The 23,300-nt window shown below is 37.1% G+C and overlaps 1 protein-coding gene across 1 annotated transcript in view; it reads left to right on the top strand.

Annotated features, from left to right (window-relative positions):
* The window catches only part of LOC306887870 (transcription initiation factor TFIID subunit 2-like), a 98,944-nt gene that overhangs the window by 60,948 nt on the left and 14,696 nt on the right, over window positions 1-23,300 (top strand). The window contains exons 20-21 of the mRNA XM_079445873.1: window positions 3,804-3,943; window positions 11,995-12,064. Coding sequence (XP_079301999.1) covers window positions 3,804-3,943; window positions 11,995-12,064 — 210 coding nt within the window. The remainder of the gene's footprint in view (window positions 1-3,803; window positions 3,944-11,994; window positions 12,065-23,300) is intronic.

Genomic DNA, 23,300 nt, shown 5'->3' with positions numbered 1-23,300 from the left:
GGTCAACTTTGGTCTTTATTCTATTGTTCTATTAATATGTTGAAAATGAAAATGAAAACAGGCCATGTTTGATATAATATTTATTTTCATTGTAATGTATGTACGTTCCCTGTACTACATTTCTGCAGCTATTAATATGTTTAAATGAAAACGAAAAGAGGCAGTGGTGTTTGATATATTTCGTCTGTAAATCGAGTGAGGAAGATTGCAGCAGCCAAGGCGAGCTGACTGACGTTATCAAGTACGCTGCTCTTTGCAGAATTACCGGACTTGCGTCGTTCCATCCACGGGAGTTCACACTCCCGAGTCTAACTCGTGAAGTCCGAACTACCGAGGATGCAAGTCCAAAATTTGCGTTCTTGGTATTGAGAAATGCGCGTAGACCTAATGTTACGTCACCAGACTATTTGCCTAATCTTCTCGGTACTTTAGACCGCGATGGAAATGCAGACAGCAACAGGTCTGGGGGGAAAAAAGTTCTTGGGGCATATTGTTCCAGGTAATTTCAGCGGAAAAGTGGCTTATGTTTCACAGAACTATTCGTTGCCTGGGTTGCGTAGGCTACGTATATTTGGGGCGGATCTATCAAAATAGGGGCGAGACCCTTTTGGGGTATAGGGGCGTGTTTGTTTTGGTGATTTCAAATATCAACATTGGCTACCTGAAATCGCTTACCCTGCCTTCAAACATCGTTTAATCACGCTGTAAAGTGAAACGTCACCAGGCCGCCGTTGACGCCCTCTGCAGGTATTTGTTATAATATATTATGTACTTAAGTTGGTTATGTTCATATTATGTATAGGCATATTGCATTTAGGGCTGCAACAATTAGTCTGCATTATCGACAACGTCGACAATGAAAAATTGTTGAGTAGTCGTTTGATCTCACATGACCTAATGTTAGAGCCTGCAATACTGAGGTTTCACCAGTGTGGCACTGTAGCGCAAGACTGTAGTTCAGCCCTCCTGGATGCATTCAAGAGAAGAAGACACACAGCGCTTCAGAGAAAATGCATCCGAACTTGAGCGGCGTTTGGATGAATATGTTAATATATATTGCGCGCTTTCGTCTCAGTAACTAAATAAACACAACAAAAACTGACAGCAGTTAGCATTTAACAGCATTTAAAAATGCATCTGATTACAACGATGTGGATGTTTGCATGAGCTCTGCTTTTCAGTAATGTAACGTTACTCCAGTAATGTCCGGTCACATCATGTTTATTTATATAGCACTTTATGCAATAGTCTTAATTCAAGCATCTTTACGGTATTAAACATGAAAAACCAGAGTCAGTGTCGCTTTCAGTTAGAATTACAACTTGATTTTTGATATAAAGCAGCTCTCCAGTGTGGAGCTAGCTAATTATTAAATATTTTTATTAGTGGGAAAAAAAATAGTTTCATTAAACTGACAGTTTGGTTTACAGAGACCAAAGCTTGATCTAGCTAAGGACTGTTTTGATTATGTTGATTATTATTATATAACCCTATAAGGTATTTTAAAATATTATGTTGTGAATAAAATAGTTTATCCAAAGCGTCGTATCGCTTACCTTTATTATGTTTCTTATCTATATGACTTACAAAAGGAGAAGTTAGGCAGAATGTGCAAAATGTGTCATTCAGTTTCTTTTTTATGTAGCTAATTATATGGTGAGAGTGTATCTGTCTGTCATTTCATTTTGTGTGCCAAATACATCTATTTGTATAATGAATTGGTAACACTTTAACTAATGTTAATAAATGATACCTTATTGTAATGGATTAATTAACATCAATGAACAATGCATTTATTACATTTAACTATTAATCTTTGTTAATGTTGGTTAATAAAAACATTAGTAAATGCTGAAATGAACTAACTTTTAGATTAACAAATGCTGTAGAAGTATTGTTCATTCTTAGTCCATGTTAACTAATGTTAAATAATGAACCTTATTGTAAATTGTTGCCAATTAATTGTTTAATAATTGTAATTACATAATATGCTTTTCTAAAGCTGAAGTGACCTTTATTTATGTTAGAATATGTATAATTTAATATTTTAACTAATCACAAAAGCTGAATTATCAAAGTCTACTGGTTAATCAGTGGAATAATCGATGATTAGTCGATTAATCGTTCCAATAATCGTTAGATTAATCGATTATCAAAATAATCGTTTGTTGCAGCCCTAATTGCATTATGTATTTTAACAGTGTTGTTCAACAAAACCATGCAGTTACTTGGTTTTGATATTTTATTTGAGCCAATTATTATTGCCTCATGGTTAGTTTATATACAAATAGTCATACTAAAGCCTGGTTTTCACTTAGGTCTATTTGTGTTACTAAAAAATATCAGATTACTCAATTGTCAAAATAATCAGTAGATTACTTGATTACCAAAATAATCATTAGTTACAGCCCTAGATTAGTTAAAATATTTCAAAATACAACTGCATTGTTTTACATTATGTAATTAAAAGACAAATATTTTGTCATCGAAAATTTCTTTAAAATAATATTAAAATATTGTCTTGTTCTAGTGAACCAAGTTCATCTCGTGAGCTAAGTGTATTGTCACACCCCTAGTGTCGATAACCAGTAATATAGCTAATAACTTTCCAAGTGTATGATATAGCTTTCCTTCTTGAGGTCAACCATATATTCATGGGGTAAATAGTATAGCCATAGTATCCTAGAACACAGTACCCTTTCAAATGTTTAAGTTGCCACAGTCATTGCATGCTTTGCATGTGCTACGCAGACGGTTTGTCCATGTGTTCACACTGTCTGGCGGCCATTTTGAAAGCTGTTTAAAAACTTTCACCAAAAGAGGAGCCCCTTAAATGTGCATTTTTTTAGATGTTTAATTCTTTATTTTGGGTAAGTTTCACTACTTATTATTAAGAGATTAATGAGATTAATGTTCAGAATTAAGAGATTAATGTTCAGACTTTTGCATATTATATACTGGAACTTGGATGTAGGAAATAATTACATTAGATCCAAAAGATAGCATAACGCAGATGCTACAGAACACAGCTGACTGGCTGTATAAGATTGTGTTATGCTAACATATTACTTAACAGGCATTACCGGCTTGTACTTTTACATTGCAATGTGCTTTAATGACACTTCAATATGAATAGGCTGAACTGAACCGATGAATAGACTGAACTTGAATGCCTTGTTGCTTGATATTTAGTGTTCTGCTTTTTTTGTGATTGACTTTGTACCTTCAAAATGTATATATTTTTACAATTATTCTTTAACAATTTTCCTTAAAATAAACAAGAATTTTTAATAAAACTTGATGTGAGCTTAATGGGAACAGGGGTGTGCTTAAAGGGTACAGAAATGTACCCATTAAGCACAGCCAGACCTTTTGAATTTAATGTATATCTTAATTGGAATGCTATCTTGAGCAATCTAGCCTGAGCTGCTTCGTTGTGTTTACTGTATATGATGAGTGACACAGGAACTGGACTACTCTTGCTGTGGTTTGTCTGAATAATAAACACTTATAGGCATGCCGTAGTGATTCAAGATAAGGCAAAATACATTTTGGAAGATGGATTTGATATAACAAAAATGTTATATCGTATCTTTGCCTAGATTTAATTTCTGCTTTGTCTTGGTATTCTTTGAACCAAAATATTGATGCATTCTTTATCTCAGTGACTGGCCAATTGTCCATTAAATTATCGAGTAAAATTATCATTTTAGTTTTGGGAAAAAAAAATAAAAAATGTAGGCATAATTATATAATATATTATATTCTAAGTATTTTTTCTTTTTGTCAATTCTGTGCTGTAGTTGCTTACGGGCCATCCGCATGCTACAGAAGAATGGCCACATCCCCAGTGACCCCAGCCTGTTCAAGTCCTACGCTCAGTATGGCCACTTTGTGGATGTGAGGATTGCTGCACTGGAGGCTGTAGTAGACTATACCAGAGGTACATACTTTATCTTTTAACCACTAATTTTCTTTCTGTCTGTCTTTTTCCATGTTAGGGAAAACTTGGCCCATTTAGTTGGTCTGGTATTTATTTTTTTATCTTTCAACTAGTGGGCCTTTTTATAGAGGCTGTATGGCAACTGTTCTTCCTACACAAAAGGTCTCATTGTCAGTAAGGTTAACCCACCTTCATGTTCATGGGCGACATTGGGCGGGGGTCAGTGTAGTGCCATTTTAGATATTATCCGCTGATGCGGAGAGACAGAGAGGAGACTAATTGTTGAAAAGTATTTTTATTTTTAAATCGTTATTTTTATTTTTTGTTTGGATACAAACAGTATTCTCGTTGCATCATAAAATTCAGATTGAACCACTGATGGCAGATGGACTATCCTGACGATGCTTTTCATACTTTTCTGTGCCTTGACACTGAGAGACAAATGTCGCTTATGTTCATCAATACAGCGGTAAATATCCTAGACAGGGCATTAACGCAGACCTTAAGGAGCTAATATAGGGTATTCATGAAAGTTTAGGCCTATACAAGGAATATAGTGTTGAAAAGACAGCTCAATCATTGTTTAACCCTCAGGCATCCTTCGGGACAAATTTGTTTTTTTGTTTTTTTCTCAATGGCTTCCTTAATCTGGGTGGTACAAGATTTGGCTACTTTTCCAGTTTTCCACCTGAACACACACAAAAAATGGACTCGATTCAACAAAGTTAAGTGGTTCAATGACATCTCTGAATTCAATAATGAAATACCTTTAACTGAAAATTGAGTGTTTAATCTTATCATTATACGTTACTGACGCTCTATCCTCCAATTTGATACTGTTAAGTGCTTTGCCTCAATCTGTATTGTTAAAAGCGCTATATAAATAAAGGTGACTTGACTTGGTTTAAAAACAAACATCTTAATTTGTTCTTCGTGGATAAAAGTGGGCACCCATAGGAAATGAATGGGGAATATTATCAACAAGCTTGGCCCCCCTAAATTTGGAATCATATCACACCAAACAGTTTTGGGTGAAATACGCAGTTTGTCCTGCAAACTATATATAAATAAATAAATAAGAAAAACATCACCAGCTGCTAAATTCAAATCTGCGTTCGCTGGCTGGCACAGATCCAGAAACACGCACACATTTTTAAAGCACTGCGCATCAGGGCTCTGAACCGGTCAAGGAACTGGTCTGAATCAAGGAACGAAAACTGGAAACGAACAAAATTTTTGACTGGAACAGAAACAAAATAAAATTTTATAGTTCCGAACAGAATGTCAACCAATCAGGAATTCAAGTAGTACAGCCTATGCAAATGTGACGCTGACGCATCCAACGAGTGAATTGCCCGCGCTCAGCTGGGAACTCTTCATTTTGATTTGATTAACTTTATTAATCCCAAAGGGAAATTCACATGTCACAGCAGCTCACCACAATAAATAGTTTTGTAAGCGAACTGCAGTTTATACTCAGCAGCACACAATAACTGCTTAATATAATTTAAAACCAACCTCTCAAAAACCTTCATCAACTGAGCCGTTAAAGCTATTGGTCTATACTGTGAGAACTCAGTAGGATTAGTTTTCTTAGGGACTGGTACTACACACAATGTCTTCCATAAAACAGGTACCCTTTCTAAGCGCAAACTCAAATTAAAAATATAGTGAATTACCCAGCATATTTGATCAGCACAGGCTTTAAGAACTCCAGCACTAATACCGTCAGGGCCTGCAGATTTCTTCTTTTTAATCCTTAACCCACTTCTTTCTTGTTCCATTGATACAGCAAACTTAGGAACAGACTCACAAGTGGAAAATAAGGTGATCTTAAAACTGAAGGAGGATCTAAATAGGAACTCTGCCATATACCATCTATAAAGGAAAATTGTAAATCACTAGATCCTCCATCAAATCTATTAAAAAATATATTAATTTCATCCACCCTCGTTTGTCCACCAAAGGCAGTATATCCCTGTACTCTTATTTCCATTACCAGACATCCTGTTTAAATCACTCCATACCTCCTTCACATTCTTCTGTTGTAACTTTTGTTCCTCATAGGCGGAACATAAATAGATCTAATATAAACAAGATTATGGTCCGACCGTCCCAAAGGAGGAAGCGGTGAACAACCATAGGCGTTTTTTACATTTGCATAGAACAAGTCCAAAGTTTTATAGTCTCTCGTATCACAGTCCACATACTGAGTAAACGTGGGGAGAGTATTATGTAGAGAAGCTTGATTAAAATCACCCGAAATAAGTGATTGAGGATATTTTGACTACATTCACATGCATTACTCACATTAGCCGCAGGAGGAATATACACCGTTATGGATATCACGTAGGAAAATTCTCGAGGCAAATAATATGGCCTCATTCCCACAGCCAGTAATTCAATATCCTTGTTACACAGTTTTTCTTTCACTGTGATGTGTCCTGAGCAGCACCAGCGTTCATTAACAAACAGTGCCAGTCCACCTCCTTTACTCTTACCCGTCTCCCCATTGCACCTGTCCGCACGTACTAGATGAAAGCGATCCAATGCAACAACTGAGTCCAGCGTTCTTTCCTTCAACCACGTCTCAGTAAAACACATAAAACTGCACTCACGATACTCTCATTGCGTCCTTGCAAGTGCCGTTAACTCCTCCATCTTGTTCCCCAGCGATTGAACGTTTCCCATTATAATAACAGGTAACGATGGCTTGTATCGTCTTTTCCTTCTTCTCCTCCTCAGATCCACAGGAATATCCATTCTTGGTAAAGATGACATCGCAGTATGCTGAAGTGCCAAAAGTTGTTCTCTTGAGTAAATCACGGAATCAAAGTTTTCTGCACTTGACACTGCCCCCGAAGTTCCAATTAAAAATGCCAATATAAAAAGAATCATAATCCAGTGCTTTCTGATGCTCTCAAACCTAAGGCTGCACATCACAGTCCTCAAACATTGAAAAAAAGTACAACAAATACAAGAAATTAAAAACATTCAGAGCTACTGCCACATGCACGGCGCCATCTTGAATATTTAATGCAAGATCATAAGTTAGTCGCAATGGCAGTGCATTAGAGTTTATCCGAGGATATAGTGTAAGATGGATTCAACAGATCACACGCACCTGCAGCGCTTCTGTGAACGCTTTTTATGTAGGCTTACATAAAAAGGAATATATATGACTAGGCTATACACTAAATATATTTCACTTAAATCATTGACAGATTAACAAAACAAAAGAAAGAAAATGTGCTTTTGTTGTTAGAAGTGTGCACCAGAACGCTTCATTTACATGTTTAATTCATAAAAACAAATTCCCCAGATCCCCCTACAAGGTTTCAATTCCGAACTATATCACCTTTTTGACCTCTTGTGAATTTGCAGGTATGCAGAGCCTTTTTTTTTTTATTTTGTTGAAAACTCACACATACAAAATAAAGAACTGAATGAGCCAGTGACTGCTTTTTTTTTTTAATGTGCCAATCTTGAAAGTAAGATCAAAGTCCTACTGCAAGATTTGTTGATGCTTCCAAACAAAACATGTCTCAAACATGCTACTTGTTAGGTTTATTGTTTATTCTTACCTGTTTGTAATCATTTGGTACCATTACACTGAGAGATTTATTTATTTATATTATTATTATTAAATCAATGACTACTCTGTCTGCTTCTTTGTCTTTTCCTTATAGCATGGTCAGATTTGTCTGTAAGCATATTTTGACATCTTTGTACGGTCTCACTCAACACAAATGTTTTTAGAGGTGTGGCTTGATTGTGTTTATAGGGTACAGTCTAACATGTTAATACTTAGTTTAAAAAAAAAACACATTATTTTTCACATAATTTACCATTATTCTACACTGTTCTGTCCCTTCTCTGATGAATACTCTGATTTCCTGGTTTTATGGAGCCCCTCCCTCAGAAATACGCAGTGAGCTCAGATTGGTTAGCTGGCCCAGTGTTTTGTGACTCGCTAAACCGCCTAATGCGTGTTCAGAAATGTCACGCCCCTCGCCTCAGTGCATGTGCTCAGTGTTGTATTGTAAACAATGGCGTCATCAATATTGCTTATCAACATTGTCTGCCATCAAAGGGCCGGTTGTAACTGTAAGACTGTACAAATTTGACCCCTCCTCAACACATTGTTAAATAGCCTAACTGTCTCTTTATATTACTATTAGCTACTTAAGTTACAAATAATGTATATGCATTTGCATAGATGTAAAATTTAATATTATTGCTCTGTTATTTTAGCATAAATCCTTTTAATTTATCACGCTAAGAAATCCACATTACTCCATAAATCAAAGTAAATAATAGGGGTGGGAGAAAAAATCGATCCATCGATGCATCGCGATTCTCTCTCAAACGATTCTGAGAATTTCAGAATCGATTCTGAGCTTAGTTTTTAACCAGATGTGCGATGACGCTGAGTTTGCTTTAGAAACACCTGTATTCTGCTTGCTTCCAATTCCTCACACACATACACCACTCGGACCTTCCATAAAATAAGCTTTCATAAAGTTCGGAAAGGTTGAAGCAAATTAAAACGACATTCAGGCACTTCATTGCATAGAGACGCGCGCTTTGTTTAATGTTATACTTGAAGTGTGCGGTCTCGCCCGTCAGTATTTTCCTTACAAATGCTCTACGAAAACATCATTTATGTGGTTTCGAATGCTGACGCACGCTTTGTTTAGTAGACTGCTCGCACATGCGGCTGTGCGCGACTCCGTGGTTTAATGTATTTGTGTCTCAAAATGGTTTTATGACGCAAAATTAATGTAAACAGCCAGTTATGTCTTAAGGGATTAAACGGACAGAACAAACCACATTGCTTCTTATATTTCAAAAGAGATCCGTGCATGAATGCAGCTTAATAGATCTCCTGCTGTCTGATGTCATAGTAAAAAACAACCCTGCTGAACAAAACAATAGAACCCTGCCCAAAACACAATAGAAAATGTAATGGATTTAATGGTTATGATGGGAATTGGTATTGGTTTTAATGGAAACTATAATGGTGTCTACTGGTATGTGATGGATTCTATTGGTGGGATGTTAAATTAGAATTTCTGTGATGGTTTCTATTGGGCTTCTATTGTTTTTTGTTTTTTTTTAGCAGGGAAAGATGAAGAACAGTTCTTGAATGGAAAACGTTCAGATAATCTTAAATACTCAAAGCACTCTGTTTGTTTTTTTGTTATGTTTCTATGCTCCTCTTTATTATTTGCTACTTGCTAGTATGTTTTGAAGTTATAGGCTATTAGTTTAAAATTCTTAACATACAACTGTTTTAATTATTTTTTCATTTGTAATTATTTTAAAAAGTACTTAATTACTTATGTAAGGATATGTAAATGTAAGGATTTTAAAACCCTAGTAAATAACAAAGACAAATATCATCAAACAAGTCATTACATTACCTTTAAGTTTTTTTGTTACATTTATGGTACAACAAATGTGCACTGTTAAAAACCTGTGACAGATATGGCATTTAAAAAAAAAAACGAGCCCGGTCTCATGAAAATGCATATCAATAGCACGATTTTCTGTTTCTATTTGGCGTGCGATTTATACGCAGAAATTGACTTTGGTGTGATACGCAATCAATGCTTAAAGTAGAAAAAAGGGGCCATTCTCAACCCTAGTACCCCACCCAAAAATAAATAAATACAAACTAAAGTACTAAAAAAGTACTTTTTAATTTTCATAATTTGCAATGAATGTATAGCCTATAGTGCCACAATAAATAAAGGAATCAATTAATTAATAATTGTTTGCAATTCACATTTTTTATAGCGCTTTTTTTATAATAAACTGTTGCAAAGCAGTTTCACAGAAAACATTTTCACAGTTTCACAGAGAAGATTTCTACATTACATTTAGTAGTTTACAGCACAAGACAATCTGTGATACCAAACAGGAACACAGGGGGATGCCAAAAGACCACTAAACGAGCTACCTTGACCTGGCTGTTCCAGAATTACTAAACCACTGACTACTGCATATTCTAAAACACCTTCAGCCAGCATCCAGTATAAACCACTCGTGCTTGTAAGCCAAATAGTTTGCTGAATATTTATTTATTTTTTACTGACACCTGTACGTGAGTAGCCTACTGTTATCTCTGTCATCTCTGATGAAATCTGTGTTTTCTCTGCATTAGAGCGGTTTTGAACTTACTGTTTGAATGCATTCACTTTCTGGATCCTTAGAGATTCCAGGAGTTAACCTTGCGATATAACGTAACATTGTTGTAGAACATTGTTGTGTAAAGGCTAATCATAAGCTTGTTCAGAAATCGTGACAAAAACTTGATAATTAAAAATAACGTCTTTTTCATTAAACCTCATTTAAATAAATGAATATTTGAATATTCGTTTTTTATGAGCCCAAATATTTGAATGCAACATTTTGGGAAAATGCCCATCCCTAATACCGAGTGGAACCATGCCCGTTTTCCCCTGTCAGCTATTTTGGGCATTGGCCATTTTGAATTTTGTCATCAAATGCTATATTTTACGAACGCATTGGTGTATCATTAAGAAACTTGCTATGTGTCTTCGGCACCATGCCTTGACAGTACTCAAAATGTTTTGGGGCAGCGCCACCTTGTGGTCAATATTTATAATAAAATTTAAACAAAATTGCTAATAACTTTGGTTTACATTAGCCTATTGTAATGAGAATTTATCAACCGTGGTGTTGATCTAACTGATGTTGATGGATTCCATGGATCATGCCAACAACATGGATACCAATTATGCCATTATCGGCCGATCTTCCTGGCGCCATTTTGATTTATGTTGAAAACCTACTCTTTCAAACTCCTCCTCGATCGTTGGTCCAATTATCATAATTATCAGATTATCTTCACACGGTGACAAAAAGTTATGGATTTTTTTTTAACTGCTTTCGTATAGCGCCGCAAAAAATTTGAGGCATAATGCCAGATTGCATCTGAGGCTGTATCTCTTCTAAACTTTGACATATTGACACCAAACTTTGTGTGTGCCATTGACACCTCACACAGAACACACCACATATATTTGATAACAGTGCCACCTATTGGTCAAAAGTGATAAGCCAATAAAACATATTACTAGTGGTTGTATTTGATTTTTCAGCCATTTTGACTAAAATCATCTTAAAATGGCTTTAATTACTCGTTGCTGCAGTTGGTCTGATGCTTGATTCTGTGTGTGTGTATGTATATATGTGTATATATATATATATATATATATACACACACACTTAAGTAAAAAAAAAAGTAATTATAATTAAAAAGCATATTTTACATAAACTTTACTTTTAGAGGTTAAACAAAACCCCATAACAATTGCATTAAAGGAACACTCCACTTTTTTGTAAATAGGCTCATTTTGCAAGTTAATTTAGATTTTTTTAGGCTGATATGGCTAGGAACTATACTCTCATTCCGGCGTAATAATCAAGGAACTTTGCTGCCATACCGTGGGTAATTATCGAAACTCTTTGGTCATTTTTGAGCGAGATGCTAATGGTCTAATCCGATTCAATGATCTATGCTAAGCTAAGCTAAAAGTCCTACCGCCAGACCCGGAGATCGGCTGAATGGATTCAAACACGGCAAAACTCAACTGTTTAACTCTAGGGGAGTTGTAAAATGAGCCTATTTCCAAAAAAAGTGGAGTGTTCCTATATATAAGATAGTGATTAAAAATTAAAAATTGGGATCACATCTGAGACTTTTGTGTCCAAATTTGTCCACGAAGGACCAACTAAGGGTTCCTATACAAAGGATGCTTGAGGGTTAAACAGAACTGGACACGTCTGTTCAAGGCTTTCCAGTGAAGGGAAAAGGTCTTTACAGTTACAAAGAAAATAATAAGCAGTGCTGAATATATTTGTATATTCTGTGAAACTTCTGTGGAACATGAAGTGAACATAAACTTTATTTGAGCTCTGCCAGCATGCTTTCATGGCCTGAATGGGTGGTCAGTGAAAGAGAGCTTTGTAGGCTGTCGACGTCTTGTAAAATGTGCATTTTATGTTCTGTTAATTGGCAGTTGATAGGAGTTCCAGTGAACTGCAGTGGCTTTTGGATCTGGTACAGAATGATCCAGTCCATTACATAAGGTCAGTAATGATATCAAACATTGTGTCTTCAGCTGTGTATTATTTGTTTGTTTTTATGTATGTATAACTGTAAACTATTTTTTAAAATAAATTATCGAATACTTTCATGACACATCACTTTATTTGATAACACCTGTTTAGTTTGAGTGTGTTTTCAGTACATGGAAAGGATTAATGTTATTTTGTTTTGATATCTCAAACCTCCAAAATGTCAGGTGATGCAACCACCCCCACATATGAACAAACTAAGAAAACTGTTAAAAGTTGTTTCTTATGATAAATTCTAAATAAAATACTGTGGGATGATTTTATTTTTGAAACCTTTCCTATAAACAAATTTCACAAATACCAGTAGTTTTAAAGCTGTTGAGATAATTAAAAATTGTAAGCGTTTTATTTTATTACTTTTACACAGTAGTCAGACCTTTCAAATTATTAAATAGTAATATGGCAGTATATTCTCATGTTTTATAGTTATCAGAGGAGGAAAAGGGAGGGAAAATATTTTCTCAACCATTACATTGTTGTTAAATCACCATTAGGGGTGTGTGATATGATGATTTTTTATCACGGTCGATAAAAATGTCCACAATCTGCTTTTGAAGAAATATCGTAAGGCAAGACAAGTTTATTTATATGGCACATTTCATACACAGTGGTATTTCAAAATGCTTTACATAAAAGGAAGTGAAATAGTCAAAATAATGATCACAACAATAAAAACAAAATGACAAATTGATTTAAAAAGAATTTAGAACAGTTAAGAATACAAAATTGATTATACATAGTGCAGTCAGTTCGGACGTAGCACAGTGCTCATTCAACAAATGCACAGCTAAACAGATTAGTTTTGAGTCTGGATTTAAATGTGGCTAATGTTTTAGCACATCTGATCTCTCCTGAAAGCTGGTTCCAACTGCGGGCGGCATAATAGCTAAAAGCGGACTCCCCTTGTTTTGTGTGAACCCTTGGTATTTCTAACTGACTCGATCCTAATGATTTGAGTGGTCTGTTAGGTTTATATTCAGTGAGCATATCTGCAATTTATTTGGGTCGTAGGCCATTGAGTGATTTATAAACGAGTAAAAGTACTTTAAAATCAATCCTAAATGTAACTGGAAGCCAGTGAGGACTGGTGTGATATGCTCAGATTTTCTGGTTCTAGTCAGAATCCTGGCAGCAGCATTCTGTATGAGCTGCAGCTGTCTAATGGTCTTTGGAAGGCCGGTGAGGAGACCATTACAATAATCCACCCTGCTGGTGATAATGGTATGAACAAGTTTCTCCAAGTCTTGACTGGAAACAAAACATCTAATTCTTGCAATGTTTTTGAGATGATATTATGCTGATTTAGTTACTGCTTTGACATGACTACTAAAACTAAGGTCTGTCTCCAGAATCACCCCAAGATTTTTTAATTGATTTTTAGTTGTTTGACCCCTAGAGTCAAGGTATGCATTCACCTTGAGAACTTCATCTTTGTTTCCAAGAGTAGACAAGAATTGAGCCTTGTGGGACTCCTCATGTCATGGACGTCCACTTAGACTAATGCTCTCCTATTCTCACATAATAACCTCTCCCTTCTAAGTATGACCTGAACCATTTGAGAACCATCCCAGAAAACCCGACCCAGTTTTCCAGTCTCTGTAGAAGTATGTTATGATCGACAGTGTCAAATGCAGCACTAAGATCTAGTAGTACCAGCACTGATATTTTGCCAGAATCAGAATTGAAGCGAATATCAAGTGAAAGTGATGTGACATACGGCCAAGTATGGTGACCCATACTCGGAATTTGTGCTCTGCATTTAACCCATCCAAAGTGTACACACACAGCAGTGAACACACACACAGACCCGGAGCAGTGGGCAGCCATTTATGCTGCGGTGCCCGGGGAGCAGTTGGGGGTTTGGTGCCTTGCTCAAGGGCACCTTAGTCGTGGTATTGAAGGTGGAGAAAGCGCTGTACATTCACTCCCCCCACCTACAATTCCTGCCGGACCTAAGTCTCGAACTCGCAACCTTTGAATTACGAGTCCAAGTCTAACCATTAGGCCACGACTTCCCCTCTAAGCACGGTCTCTGTGCTGTGGTGCGCTCTGAAACCAGATTGAAAATTTGTCCAGGTATCCATTTGAGTTTTAGTTGTTCAGCTGATTAAAAACTACCTTTTCAATATTCTTACCTATGAAAGGAAGATTTGATATTGGTCTATAGTTGCTCAACATTGTGTTATCAAGATTGCGCTTTTTCAGAAGGGGCTTAACAACTGCAGTTTTCAGGGAGTTTGGAAAAGTCCCAGAAAGAAGTGAGGCATTCACCACTTCTAAGAGGTCTGCTTCTAAACAGTTAAGCACACTTTTGAAAAAAGATGTGGGAAGTGAGTCAAGCTAGCAGGTTGACAATTTAAGGTGCTGTACTATTTCTTCCAAAATTTTGCTATCAATTGCTTCAAAAACAGACATAGTCACTTCTTTTTGAAACTGCGGTCGAATCTGTGTGACCTCTTCATAACTAGAAAATGTGCCAATCTCCTTTCTGATATTACTGATCTTCTCAGAAAAGCAGGCGGTAAACTCGTTGCATTTGCTGTCGGAGAGCATTTCACTGGAAATGTGACTTGGGAGTCAGTCTCTCCACAGTAGCAAAACGAGTGTGAGTGTTGTTTAAGTTACTGTTTATGAGGTTTGAGAAGAAGGTCTGTCTAGCTGTGGCTAGTTCCACATTGAAAGCATGAAGGCTGTCTTTATAGATGCTATAGTGAATTTCAAGTTTCGTCTTCCACCACATCCGCTCAGCTTTTCTGCATTGTCTTTTCATACTATGAACTGCTGTTGATTTTCGCCAAGATGATTTTTGTCTGCCAGTCTTCAGTCTGACCCTTGCCGCAGCAATATCATCAATAAAATTCTTAACTTTTGAGTTAAACGAATCCAGGAGAAGAGCAACAGAGTCTGCAGAAATGCTTGGTGTTAAAGATATAGCCTTCATAAATAGCGCACTAGTGTTCTCGTTAATGCATCTCTTTCTGACAGAGACAGATCTAGATTCAGTGGTAACAAGTGATCAACATATCAAAGAAAATACAGAAGTGATCAGATAGTGCTACATCCTTAATAACAATGGATGAAATGTTTAGACCTCTACTGATGAGTACATCTAGAGTGTGTCCTCGATTGTGTGTTGGTCCATGCACATGCTGAATTAGGTCAAAAGTGTTTAAAACAGTTATCATTTCTTTTGCAGTTTTGATTTCTGCATTATCTATGTGAATATTAAAATCCCCTGCAATAGTAAAACAGTCAAACTCTGAGGAAATCATTGATAACAGTTCTGTGAACTCTTTAACAAAGGCTGGAGAGTATTTTGGAGGCCTGTAAATAATGATAAACAATGCGTGGAGCACCTTTCCGCACAATACCTAGGCATTCAAAAGACAAATAGTGACCAAATGACACTTGCTTGCATTGATAAACATCTTTAAATAGAGCAGCTACACCTCCTCCTAACAGTCCTGCAGACACTTATAAAATTAAAGTTAGGAGGGGCTGTTTCATTGAGGACTGTTGCACTGCAGCTGTCTTCAAGCCATGTTTAATTTACAAATATAAAAATCCAGGTTGTTTGTGGTTATTAAATCATTGATCAGAAATGATTTATTTTTTAGTGAAAGTTTAAAAATGCTAACTTGATGGAATTACATTTTGTCTCTACAGCAATCTCAGTTTGATGCATAATAGGCCACAGATTAGATGGGTCATCCGTACGGCTTGAGAAGGCCTTAGACTTTCTATCACGTGATAAAACAGAAATAGAGAAGGCTACAGGCACACTGGGTTCCCGCTTGTTCTGTAAACAGTTGTGAATGTTGCTGCTAATATAGCGGGGACCCGACACACATCACTGAGAGATGTTATCAGTTGTTTTTGGTTCACCTACAGCCGATGGATGAGGGTTTGGGCCTTCGCGTTGTGGCAGCAGTCGGAGAGCTCTCACCTCCTTTTGTACTGCAGGTTCTTTGTAGCCATGTATTCAGCCCAAGCAGCCGTGAAAACATGTTAGATCCCCTTGCTCGGAGTGGTCCACTGATGAATGACTGAACTTCAGGTCTTTGAAGTGTTTCAAAGAGTTCACTGAAATCCTTCTTAAGGAGTTCTGACTGCTCTTTCCGAATATCATTCTTCCCCACATGGATGATGACTCGATTTGCAGTCTTGTGCTTCATCAGAATGTTCCGAAGTCCCTTGTTCACATCAGAGATGGTTGCTTGAGGAAAGCAGCAAGTAGATGTAGTCCTGCTACTGATGTTTCTGATAATAGTCACCCACTATCAGAGTCCTGGGCTCAGCTGCGCTCTAAGCTGAGTGCCGCTGTCTGCTTGACCTCGAGTGCCTGTTAGTAGCAATGTTAGCTGCTGGCTGATTCGATCCATGTTTTGCCACATTTGGGGATTCCTCACCCACATTCATTAATGCTTCAAATCTGTTCTCGAGATGTATGGGGGATTGTAGAATGCCAGTGTTTGCAAGTCTTGTCATAGCCGTATCTGGGGTAGAGGATGCTACCGCAGCAATACGAGATACTCGTGACAATCTGATGTCTCGAGTGCCTTTGGGTCTCGCTCCCTGTTTGTGCCATCGATTAGTCTGTCGATCAGTTTCGACTTGTGCCTCTACACTTGGTATAAACTGTTGAGATTCACTAGATTCACAGGACTCACCGGCTATATGCTGAGGGGGTCCGTGATGACCGCCTGCTGTGTGTTCCGCCTGTTTTGGAAGTCCAGCAAGTAACTTTGTTTCAAGAACCACAATCCTTTGTAGAAGTCCGTGGCAGTTCATGCAGCAAGTAGATTCCACGAGAGGCATTTTCTCTCGTCTGTTTGAATGTAGACAGCTGTGTTTTCCCATCTCCGGAATGTAAGCTGCTGGTAGTGGGAGGCAAAGAGTCTTCTTTTTCCAAAAACTGTGTTGTTTGAGCACTGTGCTGATCTGCTGAAGTTAAAATCTTAGATAAATCTGAGAAAAGTACATAAATAGGGAACGTCCGAACAGTGGCGAATTCTATCAGTTTCACATCTGTCGCTTCCGTCTCAATATACTGTACGACACAACATACATTTACATCAAATGTTAACTCTGCAGTAGAGTTACACTCGTGGGTCATTGCACTTATTCACAATCACAAAAGTACATTATATGCATGTGTCTTAAATCCTTGCCGGTTAAACGTTTCATTCATGTGCTGTCCTGACGTGTGCTTTTTCTGAGCGCGTATACCTAAAGCACGCCTGATTACTGGACTAAGTTATGTTTCACGCTAATACTGACAAAAACACACAAGGTTTACATATAAACACATTTGTTTATGTCTGGAAAATAAACAGTTGAGAGAAAAACGGATACTTGCCTGTATATTAGATGCTTGCAGGTCTTAAAGGGACAGGAGACTAAGGCCCAATCCCATTTCTACCCCCTAGCCCTTCCCCTTTCCGCTTTTGCGCGTTCAGGTGAAGGGGTAGGGGTAGGGGTGTCTTGATTCTCTTTTGGTTGGAAGGGTAGGGGTAAGGGGAAGGGCCAGATAGCCCTTCAAATGAAGATTTTTCGGGACCACACTACAAACGAAGGGGTATGAATCATCTCCACGTAAACCGGCTGCTGCAGCAACATGGCTGCCCAACTGAACAAAAAGACACATCAATGTAAGCATTATTGGCATTAATAAAGATTTTAATGGAATGTAATCATTTGTTTTGTTTCATTGAATGGTGAGTTCATATTTACAGTCATGTTATTCAAAGAAATGTTGACACAAAAACGCTAAAGTTTCCCAACGTCATATCATTACTGAGTGCACGATAGTGCCACAACATATTTTCATGTCTGATCAGGGCGATAACCACCATAGACATTGAGGGGCTAGTTCCCTCAATAATTAGAAATCGCTAAACCTTTTTTTCAAATATTGAGAGAGAAGTGTATGTGCGTCTCTGCATCTCTTTTTACAATGAGTGAGTTTAACGTTACTTCAAGAACAGCGATTTTATCCTCTCGTTGCTGGAAAATATAATGTAGCGATTCCGTATTTAAACTGTTATTAATAAAAGTCGTGGGGCAACGTTGACAAGTTTCTTTGCTCCTGCATGATCTCTGGTGTGTGTGCGTGTGCGTGCGTGTCAGTAAGCATCACATTAGTATAGAACAGTAATTAAGTCTCTAATGCACACCAGTATAGTGTGTATCGTAGGAGCTAGACAAAGTATGATCACATGTGATGGTATAGTAGTGGTGGCACTCTGTTTCAAGGGACAACGGTAAGGGGGAGGGGGAGAGGTGTAAAATAGAATTGGGGATTGGGCCTAAACATGCTGCTGCTTGTTATTAAAGGGATAGTTCACCCAAAATTTGTATTTATTTATTATTTACTCACTCGCATGTTGTCCCAAACCTGTATTAATTTCTTTCTTGTGCTGAACACAAAAGAGGATATTTTAAAGAATGTGAGTAACCAAAAAGTTGCTGGTCCACATTGATTCTGATAGTAGGGGGGAAAAAGTGCTATTGAAATCACAAGGGACCAGCAACTGTTTGCCCACATTCTTCAAAATAACATTTATGGTCAACAGAGGAAAGAAACTCATTCAGGTTTAAAAATCAACTTAAGAGTGAGTAAATGAATACATTTTTGGGTGAACTATCCCTTTAATGTTAATAAGACAATAAAACTTTAATACAATTGCTTTAATAAGAATCAATGTATAATTGATGTATTTAGTGTTTTATTTTTGTTTGTTCATTCAATTTCTTAAATGCTACTTCTAAATAAACCTACTGTACCTGAAAAATAAAGCACTTATTTGTATATTATGTGTATTTGTAATGTGTATCTTTGTTCTTATTTTTTAATAACAAAAATAAAACTATGACAAAGATTTTTATCTTTGCCCAGTTTGGCCTAAATATCTGCCACTCTTTATTTTATATTTTGTTACCTTGTAATGCTTTGTTTTTAAAATAGGGAAATTAGTTGGGCATTACTGTTCAGACAACTTGAAAAATTGTAAAACTGACATGGCAAAGAGTTGATAAAATCATGATATTCCTGAAAAAAATCGTTATGTGATATTTTTGCCGTATCACCCACCCCTAATCCCCATCCATTTTTATTTAGTAGTATTATATAGTGTTACATTCCAGTTGCTATGCATTTGGGGCCAGATTTACTAACAGTGCAAAACAAACTTGTGTCAGGATTTGCTAAAGATGTACAGTGAATAATTAACGCTGAAAAGCCGTAGACAGTCTTTTTTGTGGCTTACCTTATTACATATGCATTTGTAGGAGTTTTCCTTTCAGATCCAGAATTTATGGGAGGAGAGTATTTAAATGAATCATGTAATATTATTTACTAAGCTTTGCGCGCTAGTCAATTAACTGGTGTTTGCACCATTATTTGCCATCTAACAAAAAGCATGTCTTAAACCATTTGTGCCTGTGTTGTTAGTAGATTACATGCAATTTATTATAGTTTTGGTACAGCAAGAGAGAAATATTAAACACAAAATAGCTTTTTTTATTAAACGTTTTCTGAACAAATCTTTCTTTTAATAAATTCTATTATGAATTTTCTTAGAGATTCAAATCTACCTCAGTTTATGCTCTAAACCAGAGGTCCCCAACCACCGGGTCGCGACCCACTACCGAGTCATGGAAGAATAGCTACCAGGTCGCAAGAATGTTCTGGGAAAATGTGTAGCCTATATTGATATGATAACATGACACACTGTTGTTTATTGTGCGTTAATGATTGTTCTAATTATTCTGTATTTTCGTTGTATGTGATTGATATGGAGTAGCAATTTGATGATTTCATGTTAAATTAGTATATGATAGATTGCTCTGATCTGTCATAGTCTATATTAGGGGTTAAACGGAGCGCAGTTGATCCATGATTCGTACAGACCAGACCCCACGGTTCAGCATGCATGTTAGTTCGAGATTATTTTGCCAATTTACACGTTCAAGCAATTTTAAACCACAAGAAGAAGAAATGAAAGAGAACTCAATTTGTTACTCAAACGCTGTTCTCACACACAGCCAAAGCATGCACAAGCATAGAGATGTGTTTCAGACAGCACGAAAATACCAAGTTGATTCCTCTTTCATTTAAGATGCATATGCTCTACACACAAAATTGTCAAACCCTTCACGGTGCTTTAAAAAACAACTCTTGTTTCTTGCGTATCTGAAAAATCATTCGATCTGTGACTCAAAAACCTATAAATATTCTCTTTATTTAAACATAGAATTAATTAATAGTTAATAATGAATTAAATAAGACATCACTAACAGGTAGAGTAAAATGTAGTATAAAATCTAATATTTTGCAAAATGCTGTTCTCTAGACTTAATTTTTCTTGCAAACTAACGAGCTGTGGACACTGACTTGCCTGAGGTAAATGAAATGCTATGTGCCATTTTGTTTTGATGTCTTTCTGCGGTGAGATTGAGCGATTAAATGATGCTTGAGATGTTAATTTGTGTTTATTTCAGTTAAAACTAATAGTAAGTGGAAGGGATGATCATGCTCACTCACAATCCACGCTGTAGTTTGAACTGAGGCGTTTATACAGGTCCTTCTAAAAAAATTAGCAGTTCATTATTTTCTGTAATGTACTGATAAACATTAGACTTTCATATATTTTAGATTCATTACACACAACTGAAGTTCAAGCCTTTTATTGTTTTAATATTGATGATTTTGGCATACAGCTCATGAAAACCCAAAATTCCTATCTCAAAAAATTAGCATATTTCATCCGACCAATAAAAGAAAAGTGTTTTTAATACAAAAAAAGTCAACCTTCAAATAATTATGTTCAGTTATGCACTCAATACTTGGTCGGGAATCCTTTTGCAGAAATGACTGCTTCAATGCGGCGTGGCATGGAGGCAATCAGCCTGTGGCACTGCTGAGGTGTTATGGAGGCCCAGGATGCTTCGATAGCGGCCTTAAGCTCATCCAGAGTGTTGGGTCTTGCGTCTCTCAACTTTCTCTTCACAATATCCCACATATTCTCTATAGGGTTCAGGTCAGGAGAGTTGGCAGGCCAATTGAGCACAGTAATACCATGGTCAGTAAACCATTTACCAGTGGTTTTGGCACTGTGAGCAGGTGCCAGGTCGTGCTGAGAAATGAAATCTTCATCTCCATAAAGCTTTTCAGCAGATGGAAGCATGAAGTGCTCCAAAATCTCCTGATAGCTAGCTGCATTGACCCTGCCCTTGATAAAACACAGTGGACCAACACCAGCAGCTGACATGGCACCCCAGACCATCACTGACTGTGGGTACTTGACACTGGACTTCAGGCATTTTGGCATTTCCCTCTCCCCAGTCTTCCTCCAGACTCTGGCACCTTGATTTCCGAATGACATGCAAAATTTGCTTTCATCCGAAAAAAGTACTTTGGACCACTGAGCAACAGTCCAGTGCTGTTTCTGGTTCAAAAGTGGCTTGACCTGGGGAATGCGGCACCTGTAGCCCATTTCCTGCACACGCCTGTACACGGTGGCTCTGGATGTTTCTACTCCAGACTCAGTCCACTGCTTCCGCAGGTCCCCCAAGGTCTGGAATCGGTCCTTCTCCACAATCTTCCTCAGGGTCCGGTCACCTCTTCTCGTTGTGCTGCGTTTTCTGCCACACTTTTTCCTTCCCACAGACTTCCCACTGAGGTGCCTTGATACAGCACTCTGGGAACAGCCTATTTGTTCAGAGATTTCTTTCTGTGTCTTACCCTCTTGCTTGAGGGTGTCAATGATGGCCTTCTGGACAGCAGTCAGGTCGGCAGTCTTACCCATGATTGCGGTTTTGAGTAATGAACCAGGCTGGGAGTTTTTAAAAGCCTCAGGAATCTTTTGCAGGTGTTTAGAGTTAATTAGTTGATTCAGATGATTAGGTTAATAGCTCGTTTAGAGAACCTTTTCATGATATGCTAATTTTTTGAGATAGGAATTTTGGGTTTTCATGAGCTGTATGCCAAAATCATCAATATTAAAACAATAAAAGGCTTGAACTACTTCAGTTGTGTTGTAATGAATCTAAAATATATGAAAGTCAAATGTTTATCAGTACATTACAGAAAATAATGAACTTTATCACAATATGCTAATTTTTTGAAAAGGACCTGTATATATTAGGGGTTTAACGTATTTGTATTGAACCGTTCGATACGAGGCTTTTCGTTCCTGATTGAATCAACCGTTTAAATGATTCAGTTCAATCGTAATGACTCACTTACAGTTAACAGTGAATTGCTGCCACCTACTGGTGGTTTTAATTTCACATTTAAAGTATGTTAATTTTTTTTATTATTTTCAAAAATCAATTGCCAACGTTTTATGTTTACAATATCAAAACATTATTTATGCATTTGTAACTACAGGTTAAAGCATTATGTCCGTCTGAGCTGCATTAAACAGTGTGTAAAAGCATCTAAATGCCATTCAGATGCAACTTTGCAACTCTGCATTGCAAAGATGAATTTGGTCAATACTCAAGTTCGTTTATTTGTATAGTGCTTTTTATGATACAAATCGTTGCAAAGCAGCTCTACAGGAAATTAAGTTTCCACAATATATTTAGATATTGTAGAACCTTAATATATTTAAATTATGGCAAAATGTGGTAATTCTGTATGTTGTCTGAACGTTGGCATCCTCTGAGGGGTTGGCATTATCTTTTCTCAGGTGTTCGGTCATCTCAGATCATTTAAGGGTTGGATCCAGACTGAAGCTTCTGTCATTCCTAGTTACCACGGGATGTTAATCCCGTGACAGAAACAAATAGAGACATAATTAGAGTAGCTGCTGTTCCATCTAAGCAAAAATTATTTGTTCAACCCAAGCTAAAGAATAATAATAATGTACATTTGATCAGATATAACTGCAGTACAAGATTATAAAATGCATTATGTGAATGCTTGGCTAAAGAGATGTGTCTTTAATCTAGAGTTAAACAGAGAAAGTGTGTCTGAACCCCGAACATTATCAGGAAGGCTATTCCAGAGTTTGGGAGCCAAATGTGAAAAAGCTCTACCTCCTTTAGTGGACTTTGCTATCCTAGGTACTACCAAGAGTCCAGAGTTTTGCGACCTTAGGGATTGTTGGATTGTAGCGTGGTAGAAGGCAAGTTAAGTCCATTTGCTTGGTAACAGCCCAAATGTCTTATTGACTGATTA

This window comes from Barbus barbus, assembly GCF_936440315.1.
Source record: "Barbus barbus genome assembly, chromosome: 21".
Classification (NCBI taxonomy): Eukaryota; Metazoa; Chordata; class Actinopteri; order Cypriniformes; family Cyprinidae; genus Barbus; species Barbus barbus.
This window is presented reverse-complemented; position numbering and strand designations above follow the sequence as displayed.